The 26,500-nt window shown below is 48.7% G+C and overlaps 1 protein-coding gene across 1 annotated transcript in view; it reads right to left on the reverse strand.

Annotated features, from left to right (window-relative positions):
• prex2 (phosphatidylinositol-3,4,5-trisphosphate-dependent Rac exchange factor 2) overlaps positions 1–26,500 on the reverse strand; it is a 317,978-nt gene that overhangs the window by 104,224 nt on the left and 187,254 nt on the right. Inside the window, exons 20-21 of the mRNA XM_084325913.1 lie at positions 14,222–14,319; positions 10,936–11,073 (exon numbers count right to left, since the gene is read on the reverse strand). Of these exons, the coding sequence (XP_084182039.1) occupies positions 10,936–11,073; positions 14,222–14,319 (236 nt within the window). The remainder of the gene's footprint in view (positions 1–10,935; positions 11,074–14,221; positions 14,320–26,500) is intronic.

Here is a 26,500-nt window from a genome sequence, read left to right on the forward strand (position 1 = left end):
ATTGACATTACTAAATGAGATGTTGTGCTAATATGTCATGTTCTACAGTAGGACTTACTACTATAATACCTAATAGAACAAGTCATTAGAATAATATAAGCCTACTTTGCTGGAACATTAATTTTGCACGTACATACAGTATGTGTGTGTGCTCGTGCGCTGAGGCTGCCTCACTGAGCCGTTTCTCCACGCATTTATTTAGTTCTAGCAATAGGAATACATCAAACCAACAATAAATAATATCATAGAGAAGAAGACAGTATATGGCATATTAATACAGTATACAGTAGCTATATCCGTGGCGATCGGTGTGTGTAATGCTCACGATGCCTCATTGAGTCGGGACTATAAATGCAAAACGTAATTGTTAATGATACAAATATTGTCGTATCTATTATCATTAGGGATGCTCGATATTGGCTTTTTTACCGATACCGATATACCGATATTGTCCAACTCTTAATTTCCGATACCGATATCAACCAATACCGATATATGCAGGGTTTCCCCCCCAAAAATGGAATAATTTCAGGTAATTAACAACATTATGCATACTTTTGACAATAATTTGACAGAATTTGTTCTTACTTGCTTGCCTGGGTAAATAAAGGTTATAGAAATATAAAAAAAAATAAATTTAAAAAAATTTGAAAACCGATACCGATATTTTCCGATATCACATTTTAATGCCGATATGGGCCGATAATATCGGACATCCCTAATTATCATTATAATTATTTAATCCCACGGATGTCTGTAGTATCGGCAATCCCAGAGAAAGCTGTTGAAAACACGGGGGCGCACACCGGTCTGTCCGACTTACGACTGCCTTTTCGAGGTCGTAAATCCTACATAAATCCTACAACAAATTTACAATACGAAGCCGTTCGAGAATGCCGAATAAGTTTGTAAAAATCGAGTTACGAAGGAATTCCTTGGTAACTTTTACCTACACAGTATGTCCCGTTTGAGAATGAGGACCGAGGACACAGACGTGTCCACTTACTGGACACAAAGTGCAGTGCCTGTGAGCCACCACTAGGGGCAGAGTGGCTAACTGGGGCCTGTCTGAACTAGTGCACTGCAACCTTGCCCAGGCCCGACGGGGCCCGGCCCGGCCCGGCGGGTTCGGGCTGGGTAGGGCTTTTTTTTTAATAAATAATTCGGGCTCGGCCGGGCCCGGGCACCGCCGTTTTTTTTTTTTTATTTATTTTTATTGCGTTTTTATTTATTTTTTTATATATAACTAGGGTTATAGGATAACCTTCGTTTTAAGATTCGCTTTCTCTTTTGCGCCAGAGAAACATTTGGATGTAATTACTGCAGCGCGCAGGGAGAACTCAGGGGACAAGTTCAACTCGATTGGTTGTGTTGGAATATAGCCAGTTGGCGAACGTTTTAATTTGTTCTTGGGATGTATGTAGCCGGTTTTGTTAACGGTGTTCAACGCGTTGCTGACGTCGTGGTGAGTGATATGTTTATTATTTGCTGGGTCGCGACTCGCTACCTGTTTTGTTGTGATTTTCATTACGTTGCTCTGCTCGAAATCTGATTTCTGTTTTCTGTTTGTTTGTTTGACTGAGTAGGCTATTGTGTGTCGTGTGTGTGTGTGTGTGTGTGTGTGTGTGTGTGTGTGTGTGTGTGTGTGTGTGTGTGTGTGTGTGTGTGTGTCAAAGAAGATTCTATAGCCTTCAATACGTTTTACGAGGCTGATGTGTGAGTCAGTCTATATAAGCGAGCACTGGGAGAGACGGCATTGCGAAACAGGCTATGTAAATGCTTCTTAGTTTTGTTTATTTATTACGTTCATATAAAACCGTGTTTCGAATATTTAAAACAAATACAAAAAAAATTATATTTTAATAATAATAATAATAATAAATTTTTTCGGGTTTTCACGCGGGCTAGGGCTTAAAATATTATTTACAGTCAGGCTTATTTTCGGGCAGGGCCTGAAGTTCTCGGGCTCGGGCAGGGCTCGGGCTTTATTTCAAGGCCCTTGCAGACCACTAGTCTGAACTCCCTCAGTACCTACACCAGGGCTATTCAACTGGCGGCCCGCGGGCCAGATCCGGCCCGCGGGATGATTCTGACCGGCCCGCCAAAGATTACATGATAACAAAAAAAAAAAAAATATATATATATATATATATATATATATATATATATATATATATATATATATATTTTTTTTTTACTTTTTTTTTCTTCATGTCAACGTTAACACGCACAATTGAGCCAAAAGTCACTCAATTAATGACAGATTTCATTGATAAATTGAGGGAAAACTTTGCAAGTCGATTTGATGAATTTGACATGTCCAGAGAATTGATGCATTTTGTGAGCAACCCATTTGCCAATGTAGGTGCTATTTCCACAAAAGGACAAGAGTTCCTTGCATCACTTCACATTGATGAAGGTCTCCTGCAACTTGAAATAATTGACATGCAAGCATCATCTGCTCTGAAGCAGGCACTTGAGAATGAATCCACCACAACATTTTGGATAAAGTGTATTCATGTCAAGACATTCCCCAAAATAAAAACGCTGGCAATATCTGTGCTAACAATGTTTGGCTCAACATACACCTGTGAATCCAGTTTCTCTCACATGAATGCCATTAAAACAAGCAACCATGCCTCCTTGACAAATGAGCATTTGCATCACTGTTTGCGGGTAGCCCTCACTTCCTATGAACCCTCTTTCTCTGCCATTGCCCAGTCAAAGAAGTGCAATCGCTCTCATTAGATGTGTGTATGTAGGCTAGGCCTGTCTGCCCCCCACCCCCTGATGTTTGAGAGTTAAGAGTCGACAATAAGTGCTAATAACATGCTGTGATTTGCTGTTGTTGCACAGACATGAAGCACTTTTTCATAAGCTCAGCTGCACTATAAATGTGTTTTTTTGTTCAAGTGTTGATGTTAGAATGTTCAGATGCACATCATGCACTTGTTTGTTTTTTATTTTATTTTTATATTGAAATGTTGAAGAGGAGATGTTGCAGTTGTTGCACAGTCATAAATTAAGCACTTTTTGCAGGAGATGTTGCAGATGTGGCACATAAATGAAGCACTTTTTTTGAAAAGTATACTACTTTTGCAATGTAGTTAAATAAAAGTTGTGAAAATGTGGTTGCGTGTTGTGTCAAGTGTACATATATTCATAGCACGGGGAGGCGCCGTGGCAGTCCGGCCCCTGGCCCCTTAGGTTTCTGACAATGTGGCCCCCTGAACAATTTAGTTGAATAGCCCTGACCTACACAATCAGACACAAGTTACTGACCCTACTACCCACACTATGCTTTTAGAACCTACTGGTCAATAGGTTAACCCAGTAGGTAAACAAGCTCCTACTGTGCAGTATGGCAGTCAGTATTTAACTTGGTTGGGCATTGTTTTGTGAACAGACAAAAGTAAACAGTTAATCTACCTACACTTGAAAGGTGCAAAGGTGACATGATAAAGGTCCTATCTTGATGAAGATAAAAACCCACATGGGGGGTTTAAATGGGCCGATTCCATGATTGTTTGTGTTGTACAGTATGTCAATTTCCACTTCCTAAAAGTAACCATGCTAATCATAAAACCTAGGAAGACAGAAGACAACTCAGGCTTTCAGAATGCTGAAAGCGTACCCGTGTGTGTGTTTATGTGTGTGTGTGTGTGTGTGTGTGTGTGTGTGTGTGTGTGTGTGTGTGTGTGTGTGTGTGTGTGTGTGTGTCTGTGTTTGTGTGTGAGCACATTATGGGTTTCTGTGTGCATGTGTGTGTGTGTGTGTGTGTGTGTGTGTGTGTGTGTGTGTGTGTGTGTGTGTGTGTGTGTGTGTGTGTGTGTGTGTGTGTGTGTGTTTGTGTGTGTGTGTGTGTGTATGCATGCATGTGTGTGTGTGTGTGTGTGTGTGTGTGTGTGTACTTATTTGTGTTTGTATTCGTGTATTTATGTGTGTGCATGTGTGTATGTGTGTGTGTCTGTTTCCTTTACAAACATCCGCCCCAACATCCTCAAACACAACCAGGCTCATGTGCTGCAGGAGAGCGGGGGGGGGAGGGGGGGGGAGGGGGGGGTTACGTACATGTGAACATCTTTGCTTTTGATCTTCTCCCTGTCATTTTCTAAACACCAGTGCATGGATACCACATTATACACGGTGTCTGGCCCTCATGTAAGGTTTGTAAGTTTTGTCTTTCAACATAATATGTTGATCGGTTGTTGTACATTCAAGTTGACCTAATAGCCATGGTACTACACACAGACTTGGCTGACAGAAGGAGCACGTTCAGTGTTAGACTAAGACTCCCGAGATGTAGCACTGAACGGCACAGGAAGTCCTTCATTCCACTGAGCACAGGGTGACAGTACTATCTTCCTGGACTTTTATTTTTAAACCAACATAGTACAATTTTACACTTACTGTATATTTTATATTAGAATGTAATGGAAATGTATATCCCGGAGTGTATTTTATTCATAGGCTTATTTTTATTCTTATTCGTAACTTTTGTTTTTGTCTACCTAAATGTTTACTGTTTACTGTGAGTGATTTGTAGTACCAAATTTCCCTCGGGATGAATGAAGTATTTCTATTCTATTCTAAAATGACACCTATTTCCACCGGACTGTATTTACCTGCCATATAGAGGACTGTATTTACCTGCCATATAGAGGACTGTATTTACCTGCCATATGGAGAACTGTATTTACCTGCCATATAGAGGACTGTATTTACCTGCCATATAGAGGACTGTATTTACCTGCCATATAGAGGACTGTATTTACCTGCCATATAGAGGACTGTATTTAGCTGCCATATGGAGGACTGTATTTACCTGCCGTATGACTGTATGTACCTGCCATATGGAAACGGGCTAAATGAGGTCGTTAAGAGATTTATAATGGTCATTAGTATCAGTACGTTTTCAGTTTATCACCAAACCCGAGCGCAACACTGTCAACAAACACGGTCCATTCCCCTCTCCAGACTCGCCTCTCTCTCACCAGCCGTAATGAGAAAAACTGTATGTTGCAGAGTGGCCTTGACTGTGACCTTCTTCCATGCCTAAATAAATCCCCTCAGAGAGAGAGAGAGGGGAGATTCGTCTTTGGCCAAACAACACACGTCTGGGTTCAGCCACACAAGGCACATGTTCACATCCCCTATAGAGGGGTTATTCTGGGGTCTGAAGCAGAGCCGACTGGAGTCGCTTCAGTGAATCTTAAAACAGGGAGAGCGTTCGCCGACGTTCACAGGCTTGGTGGTCCCCTGGTAGCATGGTCCCAGACCTCAGAACCGCCTGGGAGAGAGAACCCCCAGTCATGTCCACGAGGTAAAACTTAACGAAAGGACCTGGGGAGGACCAGGAGGCCGTAGCACAGATGTCCTCCACCGAGGCCCCCCCTAACAGGGCAGCAGAGGCCGCCACTCCACGAGTGGAGTGCGCCCTGACGTCCCCGGGGGGGACCTGTCCAGCCAACGTGTAGCAAAGGGCAATGCCCTCGCACAACCAATGTGACAGGTGCTGCTTGGACAGAGCCTTACCCGCGCGAGGGCCACCGTAACAAACAAACAGTTGATCGGAAGCCCTGAGACCCCGAGTCCGACTGAGGTAACCCCCAGTGCACGGACAGGACACGACAGGTGAAGGCTCGCCTCCAACACACTAGTGTGAGGAGGCGGACGAACGCCTGAACCACAATATCCCTGGAGCAAAAAGAGCTCCGGATAGTCTTTGGCACGAAGACTGGATTAGGCCTCAGAGTCGCACCGCTATTGGCCCGAATAGACAGGCACTCAGGCCGCACCGAGAGAGCACACAGCTCACCCACGTGCTCAGCGGAGGTGATGGCCAAAAGGAACGCGGTCTTAAAAGACAGCTGATCCAATGGCGCCTGCTCAAGAGGCTCAAACAGGGCCTCCGACAACCGGGCCAGGCCCAGTTGGAGGTCCCACTCGGAGACAGAGAACGTTCCACAGGCTTGAGACGCCGAGTGCCAAGCAGGAAACGTTCCACGAGAGGCTGGCTGAACAATGTTCTGCCCCCACACTCGACTATACGGCACTTCCCAGCGTAAGCCGCAGTAGTGGATGGAGCGTGCGCGTACCAGATAGCGTTAACCACAGAAGAGTCAAGACGCATCCCCACCAGATTCACACTTTCAGCAGCCAAGCCTAGAGGCTGCCCCCCAGAACAGGAGGCAGAACAGAGTTCCGCGTGCCTGAGAGAGGGCCTGCAGTGACCACGGAACAGGCCACGGCGGGGCCACCAAGAGCTGAATCAGGGCCGGGGACCACACAGCTGAGCCCCGGCCCAGCGCGACCAGGATCAAGTCCCGCGCTCCCGACGTACCCGCCCCAACAGCTGAGCTATCAGGTGTATGGGGGGAATGCGTACAGAATCCCGGGCGGCCACGGAACCGGTCCCAGACCTGTCCGACTATGTCTGGACGTAGTCCCCACTCGTCAGGGTGAGGACCGCCCCGCGACATCACATCTGCACCCACATTCTCCCTGCCGGGGATGTGGAGAGCCCTCAGGCTGCGCAGATGGAGAAACGCCCATAGCCAGAGCCCGACCGCCGCCCGGTGCAGATGGGGGGAGCGCACTCCTCCCTGTCTGTCAATATACGACGCTGATGTCGTGTTGTCCGTCCTGATCAAAACATGCTTGCCCACCACAAGGTGGCTGAGCCGTTTGAGGACCAGAAGGACTGCCTTCAATTCCAACACATTGAATGTAGCGCAGACCGGGCAGCATGGTCTTGCCAGCTGCCCCCTACTGCGTTGGCCCGACACGTCCCCCCCATCCCGTGAGGGAGGCGTCGGTGAAGACTGTGACGTGTGATAGCCTGCTGCCCACGGGGACCCCGCTGGTGAGGGCACCAGGCCCTCCCCAGAGGACGAGGTCCCCCAGTAATGACATGGGAACCTTCAGCCGCTTCCACTTGTCTCTCACAGGGTCCATCTCCATACTGGAAAAAACCACCTCTGTATCCTCCTCATGAAGAGGAGGCCAAGAGGGACCCCAGAGTGAGCAGATGCCATCATACCGAGCAGGCGCATCACGGACAGCGCCGTAACCGTCCTAGGATGGAACCTCCCGAGCGCGTCGAGACCATCCACTCGCCGCCGCTCTGAGAGGGATGCCCATATAGACCTTGAGCTTAGAAATAAGCCCAAGTACTCCACCCGTTGACTGGGAAGAGGAGTACTCTACTTCCAGTCTACAGCAAAACCCAGGCTGGTGAGGAATTCCACCACCTGCCTGATATGAGACCTGGCGATCTTCCCTGACCGGCCGAGGACCAGAACGTCGTCCAGGGTAGAATAAAATGTGTATCCCCCGACGACGCAGAGGCCCCAGCGCGGTCTCCACGCACTTGGTGAAGATGCAGGGAGCCAGAGAGTAGCCGAACGGCAGCCTCTGGTACCCATACGCTAAGCCCTGCAAAGGAAGCTTAGGTATGTCCTAGGATGGAAGATCGGGATGCGAATACGCATCCTACAGGTCTATGGAGGTGAACCAGTCCCCCACCTGACAGCGCCTAACAGGTGGGAGACGGTCAACATTCTGAACCTTCCATGGGACAGGTCCAGTATGGGTCTGACACCCCCCCCCCCCCGATTTCTCGGGCACCAGAGAATATCGGGAGGAAACGCAGCTCACTGCATCCTCTCATGGGACCACGACGACGGCCTGCTTCGCCAACAGAGATTGGAGCTCGTCGGCCAGAGCTGTCACTGCTGCGGACCCTGACAAATAGGGTCTGTACCAAACCCAAAAACGGAGGGTGGGATTGTGCAAACTGCAACACAAGCCCCCGCCTCAGCGTTCTCCCCATCCACCTCGACATATGGCACAGCTGTAGCCATACGTGATGATAATCCCAAAGCGCACCCGCCGCCAACTGGCGCTGGTCCGCCAGGAACCGTAGATAGAAGGCCCGGTCCCACCCGCTGTGCGTTGCCAACCCTGGACTCGCCAACCGCGTGAGCAGGGCGTCTCGCGGAGCTGGGATATCGCACCCTGACTCTATCAACGAGGCAATCGCACCCAAGGGGGGACCCCGACAGAAAGGGCCGGTCTGATATGGGGAGAGCGGCCATCACACTTGGTGACATAAGCTCCCCCACTGAGCATCTTCCCGGCATGGACTGCTGAGGATAGCCTGCTCTGCAGCTGGACATGCAAGGCGTGTGGTCCCCACACTGCCCGATAGGGTGGGTTCCTACACACCGTAGCCCTGTAGTGATATTACTACCACCCAAACCCTGCATGCATGACTGAACGGCTGGGGGAACTCACGCTGCGACCTCCTGGGCCTCGAGTTCCCCCGCTGACAACATTTTCCGTCGACAGACACAACACCAGGCTCACCAAACACAGACGCAGAGCTTGCGCTTCACTGAAAGCACGCGGCCTGCAGCCAAAGGGAACAAATCAGAGCCCGTATCCCGCTGGCATTGGGGGGGGGAGTGACCGGAGAGGCGGTGACGGTTTCTTAGGGCGTGCTTATCTAATGTAGCCGATCCCTCGGCCGCCGAGGCTGTCGGCCTTGTGATCACCTGTTTTCTTTGTGTCCAGAGTATCCCAGGCGGGGGAAACATGGCTGCTGGCCGGGGGCCTCGCCGCAGCCGCTGTCGAGGCCGTGCTCTCACCTCTGGCTGCGCGGTGTGGGTCAGCGTGGAGCCCAGGTCAAATACTGCCCACGCCTCCGTGGACAGACCAAGGTCCACCCGCGGAGGGGGAGCCCTGAGGAGACCCCTCAAGGGGAGATTGCTCCAACCAAAAATGCCTGTGAACAACCGTTGACAGCATCCTAGCCCTCCCTGCGGTTATAGCTTGCGGCTAGGTCAAAAGCTAAATAACCTCAAAACCTTGCGCAATGTTTTGACGTCGGCTGGCCCTAAGGCCCCACCACCCGACACCATTTTTGACAGAAAAAACAGCAAATTGAACAATGTCGCCAGACGCTGCTAATTCTATACCACGGCGGTATAGGCTTCATCAGCCCACCAGCCACCTGCCGGGCCGACTCGCCTCATGGTGTCGGCCGGGCGGGACACCGTTCCACCATGTCAGGGCAAAGGACTGATGCCACCTGCTTCACTAAGCACGGAACACCAGTGGTGGCTGCAGACCAAAGTCTACTACTAGTGAAGCACTGCCTCACTAGTAAGCATGCAACAACCTCCACTGCGGTGTGCACCCATGAAGGGATAAATGAATGAATGAACGAAAACTCTATTAACATATTGCAGAATGGGATAGCCCAATACACACAATTGTTAAGGGGATGCAGACCAGAGAAAACGTTAGTCCTGTCCACACCAGTGACCCCCATTTTCAATTCATAGATTCACAAAAAGCACACCTGCCCTGAGCCTCAGCCCATCCACCCATGTAAATGGTAAACAAGCCCCCGTTAAACCCCCAACATTAGACACCGATTGACCATCAGCATGAATGGTTAAGAGGCGGGAAGACCTTTTAATAAAGACAGCCTTCGGCGGGGAACAAGGGGAACGGCGTCCCAGCCGTTTCGTGAGCACATTATGTGCAAGGAGATAAGAGGTTATCTCATTGGCAGAGCGAGACGTGATAGCCAAGTATGCTATATAACTGTCTGTCTCTTGTAGATAACTCTCTGTCTCCGCTAGATAACTGTCTGTCTCCTGTAGATAACTGTCAACACAGGCACTTTAAAACATCTCCGTCAGGTATTGATATTAACACATAGCAACAGGAAATCAAACTCGGGTCCAAGCTGTTACCTAGCAACGCAGCTCAGCTGAAAACCGCCTCTAGTGTACAGTGCGGTGTATTGCAAGTCAGCGTACACCAGCGCAGTACTTCAAATACACTTTGTCTTGTTTATTAATTTGCTGCAGGTTCCGACCACCTCGTCAGATTAAAATAAATGTCCCATGTGGACGCAGTGACGTACGAACAGTGCTTCTTGTGTTGCACGTCGAGTCCTTTTGTGATACTTTGTGGTATTTTAGGGTATACTTTGTGGTACTTTGGGGTATTGTGTGGTACTTTGGGGTATTTTGTGGTACTTTCGGGTATTTTGGGGTATACTTTGGGGTATTTTGGGGCACTTTGGGGTATTTTGGGGGTACTTTGTGGTTCTTTGTGGTACTTTATGGTGATTAGTAGGACCGCTCCCCACTGCTATACCCCCACAAGTCTAATAATACTCTTAAAACTTGTAAGGAATGTCTACAGAACCACATAGGACTGCAGAATGATACAATTATACAAAATAAGTTATTCTTTTGTATGATGATGATGATGATGATGATGATGAACAAGCCTTACTTGACCTCCTTTTAAAGTGTTCTACAGCTGCAGGAGGTAAAGCAGAGGCAGCCTTTCTGAAGCCCCAAACTAAATAAATGATGTTGCATCCGTCACCTGGACACTCTGTGACAATCTGTACGCTAAAAGCATATGTGTTGCAAATGTGTTTTCCCCACACAGACAGACAGACAGACAGACAGACAGACAGACAGACAGACAGACAGACAGACAGACAGACAGACAGACAAGACATGTGAAGATGCATTGAAAGAGGACGCACACATTTACGTAAAAACAACACACTGAACAGTTACTGTGTCATTTTTCAACACATTTGTACATGTACATTGTACAGGGATGACTCATCCCATTTTATTTCAACTCATCCCTGTTGAGAATGTAAATATATATCCTGGTGAGTGACAGTATAATGTAGTAATGTCTTGACTGGAGGTCTGACAAACCTTTTCAAATCATCATCTACAAGATTCTACAGAGATCTGTTATCCTCTAATGCTAGTTCCTTTTAGCTCAACAAGTTGCGATTGTTAGTTTCCCCAATCTTTCAAAAAACATGGAGGGATAGAGAGAAAGGCGCAGTGACCTCTGATCTGACCTCTCTGGTCCAGAACTCACCAGGTTGGGAGAGAGGAGCGACTGGAAGTGGAGGAGGAGTCCGGCGCTGGCGATCTGCTCCAGCCAGCGTCGGCTGGCCTCCTGGACCTCCTGGGGGTCTGGACCCTCCTGCTCAGGCTCCCTGCCCGCCTTGTGGAACTGGAAAGTGGGATGCAGAGAAAAGGTGAAGGAGGCGGTAAAAGTAATGTGCATCGTACTAAACAGCTGCTATCTATCTATCTATCTATCTATCTATCTATCTATCTATCTATCTATCTATCTATCTATCTATCTATCTATCTATCTATCTATCTATCTATCACAATGGCGATGAAAGTAATTATTAGAGCCTAAGAATGGGTGGTAGGTGGGGAGAGACGGGTAACATGGATGGCATGACATTAGTGACCAGGCAGTGCCTTGTACAAAACGCTCACTAGAGAAGTTAAATGCTAATCTCAAGTGGGCTAGGATGAAGATTAAGTCTAGTAAATCGAGATTTAAGAAGCATTTCCTTGAGCAGAGGGAAGGTAGTAGAGAGAAAGCTCTATGTAGATGAGGAGAATGAAGAGAAGGTGGAGGTGAGAACAGAACTGTTGCTATCAGGGGGCAAATAATACAGTAGTTAGTAGTTTGGTCACAAATCCAACTAGAGGGAGGAAATGGAACCCAAGACAGTCAGTACAGGAAGCAGAGGTAGCTCTTAGGCATGGATACATTGTAGGTAAGGTGCAACAAGGTTGGGGTGCCGAGGGCTCAGCTCAGGGAAGCCAGTATAGAGCGAAGCAGGTCCCACAGAAAGTAGGAAACTGGTAGTGGAACAGGTACGGCGACAAGAGGAAGTAGTGAGGTGTACAAAGGCTGTGGCCCAGGCAAAGCAGGGACAGTGGATGAACTGGGAACGTGTAGAGAAGAGGAAGATTAGCTGGGGAGTGTGGAGGACAATCATATACAATTCCTAATAGGAGCTATTTGTGATGTGCTGCCATCACCACAGAACCTAAAACAGTTGGTAGATAGGGACTTGTCGTGTCCACAATTGAATGAATTGAATTGTTCAGAGATGGCAACTTTGAGGCATAATTATGTCAGGCTGTAAGACTAGTCTTTCTCAAGGCCGGAATACATGGCGACATAACCAGGTTTAGAAAAGCTTAGCAGCAGGAGTTGAAAGTAGAAGAGTGCAGGTGAATTCAGGATGTAACTTGGATGGAGCAGAGGGCCAACGTGAACACAGGGTTTCTCTGTTGTTGCTGTTTCAGGTGTGATATTTTTATCAGGAATTGTTTTATTTTTGACACAGAATGGCATAGGGAGGTTCGGTGTGTGGATACCATGGAAAAGGGGGGGATAGCATAGAGGGGGGGTGGTTCTGGGACACTGGAACTAACCAGTCTGTCCAATCTTCCTGAGGCGTCATGGGCGTAACTTGACGAAACACCAGTGAAGGGAAGTGCTCACTTGATAACCCTGGTCATATGCTGGCTCTCGCTGCCTAGCTATCTGCACGCTGGGCTGTGGTGGCCATTGGGGGCCATGTGGTAGGTAGGGTATGTAGCATCGGCATTGTCAATACCTGGAGCTCACATTTGAACTATTTCCTCCTACACCCACACCCCTTACCCGGGTTCGTATCCTACCACCCCACACACACACACACACACACACACACACAGACACACACACACACATAAACTAAATAACACTTGTGCACATCTTGTTGGACCCCGACTGGAGGTGCAGGTCAGCGCAAGAGATATGTATAAAGCTAAAAGAAGAAAACCTTCAAAAGAAGGGACCGCATGATGCTTTGGCTCGTGGGGGCGCCGGGCTGCGGATCCCCCGGGGTCGGGGTTCGCGGCTGCCGGGCCTGTAGATGGAGGGGGCTCAGAAAACACATTATGTTTGTGTTCTGGGCCCCTTTTGATTGTGTCGGAGTGTCACGGGCTAGGGGTGGGGGGGGCCCTTGGTTCGGGCCCTCGGCGAGTCGGGGTGTTAAAGAGGCGTGATGCTCTGGCTCGCCCGGGTACCGGACTTGGGGCTCTCGAGGGTTGGGGATCGTGGCTGTGATGGGTGGTGAGGGAGGGGGCTTAGGGTGTTAATTGTACAATCTATTTTATTTATTGTCTAGTCATTGTAGTGTTGAGTCGATGTCTTTGGTGTCTTTTTATGTATTATTATTGTTGTATGGATTGTAGTATTGTTGTTATTATGTTGTGAACTGTGTTGTTTCATGTTTGAAAATTAAAAGAAATGTGATCACAAAAAAAAAGGGGGGGCCGCACACTCCTCAGGACTGATTTTGCTTCCGCTTCCTCAGGTGCACAACAAATAAAAAGCAAAATCAGTCCTGAGGAGTGTGCAGCCCCTTCTTTTGAAAGTTTTCTTCTTTTAGCTTTATATATACATATTACCTTTTTATTTGAGTAGCATAGATGTTTGGTAAGGGGACTGGGTTTCCTCACTGGGCATCATTAAGTATCTCGTGTTTTATTATAAATTATCCAAGGACATCCAAGGACATGATATTTCTGGCTTAAAATGGGTATAGAGCAGGTCTTGAGACCACCAAGAGGCGGCGACAGAGACAGGCTCTTGCTACAAAGGGAATGCTTTTATATTCATTTTCTGGATTGTTTAGAGCCTAGGGGCCTCAATGAGGAAATTGTTTTGACCTGTTTCATTTGATTATTTCATTTCATTTGATTGTTTATTATTTATTTTCATTTATCATTCTTTATATTTATAATTGAAAGATGGCTTATATGGGTCATGAGTGTTTATGTTTAGAGTTTAAGATGTAGGCCTACTCTGTATAAAAAATATATATAAATATATATAGATATATCTCTTTGTGATTTACATGTTTCTTTTTTATTTACACGCTTCTTTTTGATTTACATAATTCTGAAAAGGTTGTGCTTGTAAGTGGTATTTTGTACTTTTTTGCAGATCTCTTGTGGGAATGTGTTGTCACTTCCTATGTTGTCACTTCCTGTCTGTCTTGTATATACTAGGGTCACTTACCCTTCATACTTCATGCAAGCCATTCTGAAGGTGTGTTCACACCGAAACGTCATGATTACAGGCTGCCAATAAATTTGGAAAAACCTGGAGTGCGTGCCTGGACACTGTTTCCCTATTTTTATGTATGATATCAGAGGTTACAGCACCCAGTGTCAAGTCTAGTGAGGTGAGCGCGTTCTACTACTTTTTTTTTTTCAATTATAAATTATCCATCCATCCATTTGACCATCCATTCTTCCATCTGACCATCTTTGATGATTGTTATCTAGGTAGTGTTTACCTGGTTGAGCACAGCCAGGAGGTGCTGCGAGAAGGCGCAGACAGCAGCCACCAGAGACTGGCAGAACACCATGTCCCGACGCAACTGGATCTCCGAGTCTGGGGAGGAGAGAAGCGATACAAAGACAGAGAGGGACATGAACAAATGAGTGATAAAACGACGAGGAAAGCAGGGAAGAAAGAGAGTGATGTTGGTTGGGGGGGAGATTGTTGGGATATCCTGCATACATCTTGTATCTGCAATTCTGGGTAATACTTTAGTTTGATAGTCCATTGTAGATTCTGTAAACATTATCAATAGTGTGTGAGTAACTTGTCAGCCGTTAACGATAGGTTATGTAGATAACCTAGTTATATTAGTATTGGCTGAGCGTCCCGCTCTGAGCCTTATGAGATCCCTATCTCCTATGATACCTATTGTATCTCCCACGAACAAAAAACTACATGCACCCCACCTGTATGGGGCTCCGCCCCCATGGTGGCACCGCCCATATAGCAGTGACTCTGGTCACCATACATCCTTCCTCGCCAAAAAACCCGTCCCAGGAAAAGATTCCTCAAGAGGGAACTCAGGGCCGCGCAGAGCGGGACGCTCAGCCAATACTAATATAACTAGGTTATCTACATAACCTATCGTTATATGCCGTATTCACTATCGCGTCCCGCTCTGAGCCTTATGAGATATGGGGAAGAGCGGACGCGAAGCCCGACAAATGTACCCCCTGAGGACCCGTAAGCCCACATCAAGGGGTGCGGGGAGCCCTGTCACCCCATCCTCCCTAACGAAGGGGAGGCGCAGTCAACTCCACCTGAAATGCGAACAAGAGGGAAACTAGAACCCCTTGAACACACCGTACAGGCGGAACCACGTGTGACTCAACACACTGTGGCCCATACCCATACACTCCTGCTACCCGACCAAAGGACGGGAAGCAGGAAAGGCCACAGACCCCAGAACCGCCTGGGAGACAAAACCCCCGGTCATGTCCATGAGGTAAAACCTTACAAAGGGGCCCGGGGAGGACCATGAAGCTGCAGCACAGATGTCCTCCACCGAGGCCCCACCCAGGAGAGCGGCAGAGGCAGCCACCCCACGAGTGGAGTGCGCCCTGATGCCCCCAGGGGGATCCTGCCCAGCCAACGTGTAGCAGAGGGTAATACCCTCGCACAACCAATGGGACAGGCGCTGCCCCGACAGTGCCTTACCAGCACGAGCCCCACCGTAACAGACAAAAAGCTGGTCGGTAAACCTGAAATCCTGAGTACGGCTGAGGTAAATCCCCAAGCACGGACTGGACATGACAGGTGAAGGCCCGCATCTAACTCACTAGTGTGAGGAGGAGGACCAAACGCCTGAACCACAATATCCCGGGAGCGGAAGGAACTCCGGATATTCTTAGGCACGAAAGCAGGATTAGGTCGCAGAGTGACACCGCAATCGGTCCGAAAAGACAGGCACTCTGGACGTACCGAGAGAGCACAGAGCTCACCTACGCGTTTAGCGGAAGTGACAGCCAGAAGGAACGCGGTCTTGAAGGACAGCTGTCCCAACGGCGCCTGCTCGAGCGGCTCAAACGGGGCTAAGGACAACCGACCGAGGACCAATTGAAGATCCCAAGTCGGAGCCAAGGAGCGTTGCACCGGCTTAACGCGTCGAGCGCCAAGCAGGAAACGCTTCACAAGAGGGTGGCTGAACAAGACATCCCCTCAAACCCCTCATGATAGGAGGATATAGCTGCTGCATATACCCTCACTGTAACTGAGGGGTACAATTCCCTGACTGTATTGATAAGTATGGTATCATTAAACCACTACCGCTTGATGTACTTTAACTTCTGGCCATCCAGTACACGATATCTAAGTATGATGAACACTTTCCCACATATGAAATCAGGTCCACACAAATATAACAGTTGAAGGTTTAATATAGCAAAAGGTATATACAACATTCACTTAATTACATTTATGATTTGAATGCACTTGTAAGGCAAATGAGTATTCGTAGGCAAATCAACACTGAATGTCCAATCTCTGGTTACGCAGGAAGCAAGTATACAACCTGGTTCTTTAGGGAAACTATAGCGATGGTACTTAAGGATTATAGCGGGATACTAAAGGGGTCCTGCTGGTTGTAAGTCAGTAAGGGGGGGGGGGGGGTTTGGAGAGCCGTCAGCTGCATCCCATCTGGCCAACGATTCCTGGGGAGAATTCAGGTACAGAAAACAGTGCCCGCAGGATCTTGATCCACAGATGAATACACTTGGGCCCTCTTGTAGACGGTAGCTGTAGGTCCACAACGAAGGAGAAGCGAGGCGGCCTCTGTCTGGGTTGAGCGCCGTCTCACCTGGGCTCCTCTCGGGGGTAATTCCAACACTCACCGGCGTTGGCTGTTATCCGCTCCACAAATCAAAGCACCCAAAGCAAATAGATATTCCATGCCGTATAGGCTCAGCAGTCGTCCGGGTAGGTAATCCAATGTGCAGGTCCACTCGTCCTCGCCCAGAACTCCTCGGATGAAAGCACCACGCGTGGTCTGCCCAGCCTGGTTAAGACTCTAGATAACGCGAGGAACGATGGGGGTGCTGTTCACTTTAGAACTTTAACCGAACGATGTACCATACATAATAGACTATTATTACTTAATAGAAATACGTCCCACTCGACGGTACAGTGCCAAACTATGACAATTCAGCTATGAATTTACACGAGGTCTCAATGCCTATTCTGGGGCCAAAATAGGCCATACTGCACCACACGTGGGTCGTGGGTGAGGCTTCACGTCTGTTACTAGGTTGGAGGGTAAAGGACTAATGGACTAAAAGAAAGTTCTACTTTACTTGCGCCCTATTTATATGCACGGTGAACAAATAGTACCATTCGTATTTCGGTAGCCGTATTCCTACGCGGAACCGGGGCTAGTTGGGACATGTTCGTCGGCACTATTGAACTTGACTCAAGGGGCCTGTCTGCTGGCGCCAGGTTCTTGTCCAATGAGAGAATGAACTATTATGGGCTGTAGTAGACTAAAGGGATATTCAGTGTATATGTACAAAGAATATACAAGGGATATCAAACGATATACAAATACTATTAAATATATATCCATAAATAAATATATATATTCGGTTTAATCTGATCCTTCACAACAGCCGCCCCCTAATTAGTCCCACCTAATTAGCTAAGCAGAGACAGATTAACCGCACTGTCTACCACTCAAGGTCCGCTGTAAGGGTCAGTCAACTCACAAAGTCATGGGGTCATGGTCGTCATCGATAGTGTCTGGGAGTCTTGGCAGTTCTATTAGCCTCGCCACGGGTCGTGTGTAAGTTCGCCCTTGGACGAGCACTTCAGCTGCTCGGACCTTGCCATCGGCACCGGTGATCACTTTGCTTACGCGGCCAGCCGGCCACATAGCTCTGGGTAGTGACTGGTCGATAATCATGACGACTGTTCCTTCTGTCAAATTGTCTCTCTCTTTTACCCACTTCTGGCGGGTCTGTAGAGACGGTAGATAGTGGAGTAGGAAGCTATTCCAAAACTTGTCAGCCAGTACTTGACTGTACCTCCACATTCTTCGGCCGTTCGCTTCTTCAGGCCTGTACATTGTCTGGGGTAGCGCGGGGTCCAGCCGCCCCATCAAGAGTGTGTTGGGGGTGACTGGGTCGACATCTGCTACATCACTTGAGACGTAACCGAGGGGCTTGGAGTTCAATACTCCCTCGATCTCCGTGAGGACTGTCATTAGGACTTCTTCCGCCACAGTCTGGGCCCCAAGCACGGCGTACAGGGCTGTCTTTATAGAACGTACTTCTCGTTCCCAGGTTCCACCGAAGTGGGGTGCGTTCGGGGGATTAAACTGGAAGTCAATCTGGGATGGAGCGAGGTGGGTCTTAAGTTCTGGGCCCATAGCTTGGAAGCTCTCTCTCAGCTCTCTTTCTCCGCCTTTGAAGTTTGTCCCGTGATCAGACAACAATGTAGACGGTTTTCCTTTCCGCGATGTGAATCTTCGGAAGGCCATAAGGAATGAGTCTGTGCTCATGGTTGGAAGGAGTTCGATATGTATCGCTCTGGTGGTCATGCATTTGAATACAATACCCCACCGCTTCTCGGTTCCTCTTCCTTTCTTTATATACAACGGGCCAAAACAGTCCATGCCTGTGGAGTGAAAGGGCTTGTCGCCGAGTCGGAGGCGACAGGGAGGTAGGTCAGCCATCCGGGGTATGCTGGGCTGCGCGCGCCACTTTCGGCAGTCTAGACAGGTTCGCTGGAAGCGTCGCACTGCTTCTCTCCCTTGAAGTATCCAATAGCGACGTCTGATCTCCGCGAAGACTCTCTCTGCTCCTGCGTGGTGCACATCCTCGTCGTATTTCTTTATGATCAGCTCTGTGACCTTGTGTCGGCTGTTCAAGACTATCGGGTACTTAACGTCATCCGGTAGGTCGGGGGCTCTCCGCAGACGACCACCCACTCTGATGAGATTATGGGCGTCACTCTCGGGTGCCAGGTGGAGCAGTCTGCTGTCTGATGGGACGGGCTTTCCTCCCTGTAGACAGTCTAGCTCATCGGGGAACGAGTCTCTCTGGGCTCGTTGTAGTAGAAGAAGTCCTGCTTCTTCGTAGTCAGCTGCTGAAATGTCAGTGGTGGGCTGAATCTCTGGGTGGTGCCACAGGAATGTCTTTATCTGCGCACTCTGTAGGGTGAGGCAATCATCTATGTTGGGGTCTGTGGAGGCGACTGTGCTCAATCCACAGAACATAGGTTTCTTGTTTTCAGCCTCCTCTTTGCTCGCTTCCCGTGGGGTGGGCGTAGGCCACTCTTCTTCCGGGAGCTTGAGGAACTCTGGTCCGTCACTGTAGATGTTGTGACGGGTGAGGTCATCTAGGGACATTCCCCGGGTGATGACGTCAGCTGGGTTGTGTTTGGTGTCCACATACCGCCAGCTTGCTGCTTCTGTTAACTCTTGAATCTCTGTGACTCTGACTCCCACGAAGACCTTGTATCTGCATGAATCAGACTTGATCCATGTGAGTACTGTCGTAGAGTCTGACCACAAGATTGTTCTTTGCACCGGGATGGTGAGTTCACGTTGGATTAACGTGGCTAGATGCGCTCCTGCTAGGGCTGCGCAGAGCTCTAGACGCGGGATAGATTGTTGCTTTCGTGGGGCTATTCTTGAGCGAGCCAGGATGAAAGCGGTGTGTATCTCTCCTCCCTTCTCTTGGGCACGCAAGTAGGCCACAGATCCATAGGCTACTTCGGAGGCGTCGCTGAAGACGTGTAGATCCATCTTGCATGTCTCTGGCCTCACTGTGGGTGGAAAGTAGCTGCGGCGTATGTTGACGCCTGGGAGTGAGCGGAGTTCCATCTCCCACTCTCTCCATGTGGAGGCAAGGTGTGCGGGTATTGGGTCATCCCAGCCCTGGTCCTTGTCCCATAGTGCTCGTACAATCATCTTTGCCCTGGTGGTGTAAGGTAGAATACATCCCAACGGGTCATATTGTCTGGCGAGTGTTCTGTACACACTCCGTCTGGTGGTCGGTATCGCCGTCGACCTTCCCTGCTCCGTGGTCAGGGGTTTGTGTCTATAGTGGAGCGAGTCTGTTTTGAAGCGCCAAACTAGTCCTAGTGTCATTTCTTGGGCTTCTCCTGGGATGGTCGCCATCCAGGTCTCGCTACTGGCTGCCTTGTCCGCGGGGGAGAGGCTGCGCAATACTTGCGGGTCGCTGCTGGCCCACTGCCTGAGATCAAAGCCGCCTTTGATCAGGGAGGCGCGTAGCTTGAGTAGAAGAGCCTCGGCTTCTTCTTGGGTCGAAACGCTTTGTAAACAGTTGTCCACGTAGAAACTGTTCTTCACACTGTGTCGGACCTCTTCATCTGCTGCTGGGTCCTCTGCGACGTGTTTCTGCAGTGCAAATGTAGCACAGCACGGGCTGCATGTGGTTCCGAAGGGGAGGACTTCCCATTGGTAGATGGCTGGGTGCTCATCTCCGATCCTCTCTCTCCATAGGAACCGCAGTAGGGGCTTATCCTCCTCCACTAGTCTCACCTGCAGGAACATCCCTTTGATATCCCCGCTGATAGCCACCTTGTCCTGGCGGAAGCGTAGTAGCACGCCTAGTAGAGAGGGGCTGAGTGTGGGGCCGGGCAAGAGCTCTTTATTCAGATTCTGGGATCCGATCTGGTAGCTGCAGTTAAACACAATGCGATCCTTGCCGTTGTGGTGGACCTTGTGGTGCGGCACGTACCATGATTCGGTCGTCTGATCGGCCTCTTTAATGTCAATCTTCATTACGTGTCTCGCTGTGATTAGCTTCTCAATCTCAGCGCGGTACACACTGTCTTGAGCGGGGTCTTTGGCTAGGGGCCGCTCTGTGTTCAATAGATACCGCTCCGTAGCTTCTTTCGTGGTGTGAAAGGTGGGCATTCCCTCTCGCCTCAGGAGTGGAGTTGCGTATCTCATCACTCCGCCGACTGTGACTCTCTTTGTCCCTTGCTCGAGGAGGTTTATGGCGTAAATGTCTTCTTTAGAACGAATGTCTTTCTTTTTGTTCTTAAAGGACATTGTCTCTAGTGTCCATATCCTCTCGACATGCTGCAGGAGAGTGGTGTCTTCTTCTGTCACTCTGGAGTGGAGGCAGCTAGTGGCTGCTGTTCGGTTGAGAGATTTAGCGAGGGGGCCTTGTAGTGTCCATCCTAGGCGGGTCTCGACTGCTGCAGGACAGCCTCTGGGTCCTGTATGGACCCGGTCTATCGGGACTATGAGGTCTGCATGGTCGGAGCCTATCAGCAGGGTCGGGGTGGCGCCGTCTATGAGCGGGATAGGTAGTTGACGCAGGTGCACATATTTATCCATCAGCTTGGCGATGGGGTAGGTGTACTGTGATAGTCCTATTTCTTGGCTGGTGAAAGCATTTGTAATCCTATACCGTCTCTCTGGCTGCCCGCTTGCTGCGATAGTGAAGGAGACATTCTCGCCTTTTATCGTCTTTAAATCTCTTCTTATTGTCCGAATCGTCATCTGGTTCTCGCTCCCCCGCAGTCCCAGCTGGGCCGCAGCGGATGCGAGGAGAAGGGTCTTCTCTGACCCGTCATCAAGGACGGCGTAAGTGTCCATGACTTTATCTTGGTGGCTCAATGTTACACGGACTACCTTTAAGAGCACCTGGGCGCCGCTGCTGCTGGCGGGGGTCAATGTACATGACACTTGCCTTTGTGCTGCTCGATGGTACAGGTGTAGGCTTTCTTCTGTTACTGTCGTGTAGGACAGCGGTTCTCAACAGGGGTTCCGCGGCACACAGGGGTTCCGCGGAGAGCTGTCAGGGGTTCCGCGAGATGCCTGATGGGAATGTTTCTTTAAGAATATAGAATGACAACTATTAACTAAACAAATAGTCTATCTAGTGCTTCATGTGTATACAATAATTGCCTAATCTAATAACATGAACTAAAAAAGAAATCGATCAAAATGTCTTCACACGTTTCGTAAAGTTATTATAGAAACAACTTAATGTCCGCGTCAGGCGTCATTGCTTTTACCAACAGATTTTCCAACGCATTTCCAGAGAAGTCGCATTCGTGTGACGTCACATCGCGGGTCCTATCTCCGTTAAAGAGCCGGCTCTGATCCGTTATCAATGAATTGCAAAGCGGGCGGCTGTCGTGATAATAATTACTAAATGCATTCAGTGCTGGATCTAATCAAATGGATTTATCGAGACACGTTATGGAAAGTTCAAGACCGGATCACAAGCGTGCTAATTACACGCTTGGGCTACGGTGATGGGCTACTCGCCAAGTGCAGACAAAGTGAGTGTATCCGCTGCTGTTATTATTATGATACAAAATGTGAATGAATGAATGAAAACTGTATTTAACAGATAAACAGTAAAAGGCACTCTGCAGATTACATTTATATATAGCTGTTTTATACGTCAACATTGTGTCCCTGACGGTCAACAAAGAATGGCAGGATGTGATGTCATAAACAAGCGTCACCTCACTAGAATAATATTTCCAAATGGTCACACTATGTTATTTGTATAGAAAACAGTGCAGCTGCAACAGATAGCACTTTATTGATATTTTTCTGTATTTAAAAAAATAAATACATGATTTTCTGTTTTGAGAAATGGTCACACTAGTTTTTATTTTTTTTGAAAACAGTGCAGCTGCAACAGATAGCACTTTATTGATATTTTTCTGTATTTAAAAAAATAAATACATGATTTTCTGTTTGATAAATGGTCACACTATGTTATTTTTATGGAAAACAGTGCAGCTGCAACAGATAGCACTTTATTGATATTTTTCTGTATTTAAAGAAATAAATACATGATTTTCTGTTTGATAAATGGTCACACTATGTTATTTTTATGGAAAACAGTGCAGCTGCAACAGAGCACTTTGATATTTTTCTGTATTTAAAAATAAAATACATGATTTTCTGTTTGTTTCCCGGTTTCAATGGGTTAAATAAACGTTATTTTGAAAGCAAGCACTTTTGTCATCATTGTAGCAAAAAAGACAGGACCGCAAAAGTCTTTATCGTATGTAGGGGTGCCCTGGAATATTTTTTTGGACACAGGGGTGCCTTGGCAGCAGAAAGGTTGAGAACCCCTGGTGTAGGACATCTAGGTGGGCTCCGTCACACCGACTGCACCTCTTCTTTAGGCGGCACTCGGCTGCCATGTGACTGCGCGCACATCGGTAACAGCGCCTGTTGGACTTTATCCATTGACTCACTTCTTCTGCATTCATCTTCTTGAACAGGTCACATTGTGACAGCCAGTGTTCCTTCTCGCAGTACGGGCACACCATCTTCCACTTCTCTTTTCTCGAGGGGGTACTGTGGTTCTTACTGCTCGGTACTGATTCTGATTGGTGCATGACAGTCACTGATCTTCTTCCATCGTTTACTCTCCTAGGTCCCTCTCTGGAGCTTGGTGTGCTCCGCACGAATGTATCCAAGCGTAGGCTGCTGACTTCTCTCGTCAGGAAGTCGGCTAAATCGAGGAGGGATGGTTCGGGACCGTTAGGATCACGGTGGTCTCTTTGCCGCCTAAAGCGCTCTTGTCTGGCGGGCGGCAGCTTCTCTAAAATCCTCTCGACGTTAGAGTTGGCGTATAGCTCGTGCATACCCTTTTCTCGTTGCGCTCCCAGCATCCCTACCAGGGACTGCACTTTTATAGACAGGTCGTCTAGTGAGCGATTGTCTGTTGCTGGGGGTAGGCGGTCAATATGCCTTATCTCTTGGATTACGTAATCCCATATACGTCCATATCTCTGGTCCAGCGCTGCTAGAGCCGCGGTGTATGGGGTCGTAGAGGTGGCATAGGCTAGCGCTATATTGTGCGCTCGGGGTACTTTCAGGTGCTTCAGTAATATTGCATACTTGTGGCGTTCGTCAACGACATCCACCATCATTGTCTCTAAGCACATCCGGAGCTCCGTGTACTGTGCTCGATTCTCATGGGTGAAGTCTGGAAACGTCGGTGTGCCAATGTATGACGCCGTGGATGGCTGGCACATCGGTGAGCGTTGGGAGAGAGGCCTCCTAGGCGAGTCTCCTCTTGCGCCTCTCTGTGGGCTGGTACCGGCAGGGTACCATGGCCCGCTGGTCCAGGTGCTGTTCCTCGGGGCTGGTCGTGCGTCATGCTCACCCGTGAATAGAGTCGGGGGTCTGTAGCGCAGCGCCGCGGGGGTATAGCCTGGGCTGTACTGGACCTCCTGGTCCGGTGGAGTACTGTGCTGTCGTCGGGCTTGGTTCTCCTCCTCTCCCTCTTCTTCTTCTGTCAGGTCCTCTAGATCCTGTAGTAGTTTATTTAGCCTCTCCGCAGTGTATGCTGCTCCTTCCTTGTAGCTGGGTCTCGCTTGGACCGGTCGGGGAAGGGGGTCTGCGGGGGGTATAGGCTCTCTCTGGTGGTCAAGTTCAGGGTCGCTTGGTCGGTTAGGGGATGCTGCCCTTGACTGTTGTCTCGACGAGGCCCTTGAACCCCTGGCGGAGGGAGAGGGTGTTGCCCTGGTGATCAGCTGCTCCATTAGCTGCGCTTGTAGTCTGTCGCGCTCGGCTTGTAGTCTGTCACGCTCGGCTTCGCGCTGGATGAGAGCGATGTCGCGCTCTGCTTCTCTTTGGGCACCGTCAGCGGCGCGCTGGGTGTCGGACCGGTCTCTTGCCATATTCTCTTCCGTCTGAAGGCGTCTCATCTCCAGGCGTATGTGCTCTTCTTCGCTCCGTTGCTGTGTTTGGAGTCGATCGCGTTCACCCTGAAGTCGATCGCGTTCACCCTGGAGTCGATCGCGTTCGGTAGAGGCTGTCAGGCTGACGAGGAACGCCTGTGACAGCATCCTCTCCGCCTCGCTGGGGGAAGACGCTTGTAGAGGTGAGCCGCTCCTGGCTGTCCTCGTTGGGGAGTCCTGGAGCTCTATCTCCTCGGCGCTCTCCTCATCTTGTTCCGTGCAGGGTTCCACCTCTGGAGGGTTGTCTTCCTCCCGGAGCTGGTCGGGGACTACTTCTTCGGTATTGGCGGGGGGTAAAGGCATGTCTGTTCCCTCCTGGTCCCCACCGTGAGCTTGGTCAGTTACATTAGAACCCACTAGGGCCTCTGTGGTCGGGGTAACCTGGTCGTTAAGGTCAGACATAATTTTACTTTCTACTTTTACCGCGTTTACCGTCTGTAGAAGGCTAGGTAGTTGACTGACAGCGTAATCCTCTAAGTACTGAGGTGTCTGTCGTCTGCGCCGCGGGCGTTCTACGTTAGGAGGACCGTTTCGTGGAGTGTTCATCATAGGCCATTTCAATATTAATAACACTATATTAATATTACACTAGTTACCCTCCGGCTCGAAGGACCAATTGTAACTGAGGGGTACAATTCCCTGACTGTATTGATAAGTATGGTATCATTAAACCACTACCGCTTGATGTACTTTAACTTCTGGCCATCCAGTACACGATATCTAAGTATGATGAACACTTTCCCACATATGAAATCAGGTCCACACAAATATAACAGTCGAAGGTTTAATATAGCAAAAGGTATATACAACATTCACTTAATTACATTTATGATTTGAATGCACTTGTAAGGCAAATGAGTATTCGTAGGCAAATCAACACTGAATGTCCAATCTCTGGTTACGCAGGAAGCAAGTATACAACCTGGTTCTTTAGGGAAACTATAGCGATGGTACTTAAGGATTATAGCGGGATACTAAAGGGGTCCTGCTGGTTGTAAGTCAGTAAGGGGGGGGGGGGGGTTTGGAGAGCCGTCAGCTGCATCCCATCTGGCCAACGATTCCTGGGGAGAATTCAGGTACAGAAAACAGTGCCCGCAGGATCTTGATCCACAGATGAATACACTTGGGCCCTCTTGTAGACGGTAGCTGTAGGTCCACAACGAAGGAGAAGCGAGGCGGCCTCTGTCTGGGTTGAGCGCCGTCTCACCTGGGCTCCTCTCGGGGGTAATTCCAACACTCACCGGCGTTGGCTGTTATCCGCTCCACAAATCAAAGCACCCAAAGCAAATAGATATTCCATGCCGTATAGGCTCAGCAGTCGTCCGGGTAGGTAATCCAATGTGCAGGTCCACTCGTCCTCGCCCAGAACTCCTCGGATGAAAGCACCACGCGTGGTCTGCCCAGCCTGGTTAAGACTCTAGATAACGCGAGGAACGATGGGGGTGCTGTTCACTTTAGAACTTTAACCGAACGATGCACCATACATAATAGACTATTATTACTTAATAGAAATACGTCCCACTCGACGGTACAGTGCCAAACTATGACAATTCAGCTATGAATTTACACGAGGTCTCAATGCCTATTCTGGGGCCAAAATAGGCCATACTGCACCACACGTGGGTCGTGGGTGAGGCTTCACGTCTGTTACTAGGTTGGAGGGTAAAGGACTAATGGACTAAAAGAAAGTTCTACTTTACTTGCGCCCTATTTATATGCACGGTGAACAAATAGTACCATTCGTATTTCGGTAGCCGTATTCCTACGCGGAACCGGGGCTAGTTGGGACATGTTCGTCGGCACTATTGAACTTGACTCAAGGGGCCTGTCTGCTGGCGCCAGGTTCTTGTCCAATGAGAGAATGAACTATTATGGGCTGTAGTAGACTAAAGGGATATTCAGTGTATATGTACAAAGAATATACAAGGGATATCAAACGATATACAAATACTATTAAATATATATCCATAAATAAATATATATATTCGGTTTAATCTGATCCTTCACAACACTCACCGTCGAAGCCTACAGTCTATCAAGGAGA

The sequence above is a fragment of the Notolepis coatsorum genome (assembly GCF_963971535.1).
Source record: "Notolepis coatsorum genome assembly, chromosome: 12".
Taxonomy (NCBI): Eukaryota; Metazoa; Chordata; class Actinopteri; order Aulopiformes; family Paralepididae; genus Notolepis; species Notolepis coatsorum.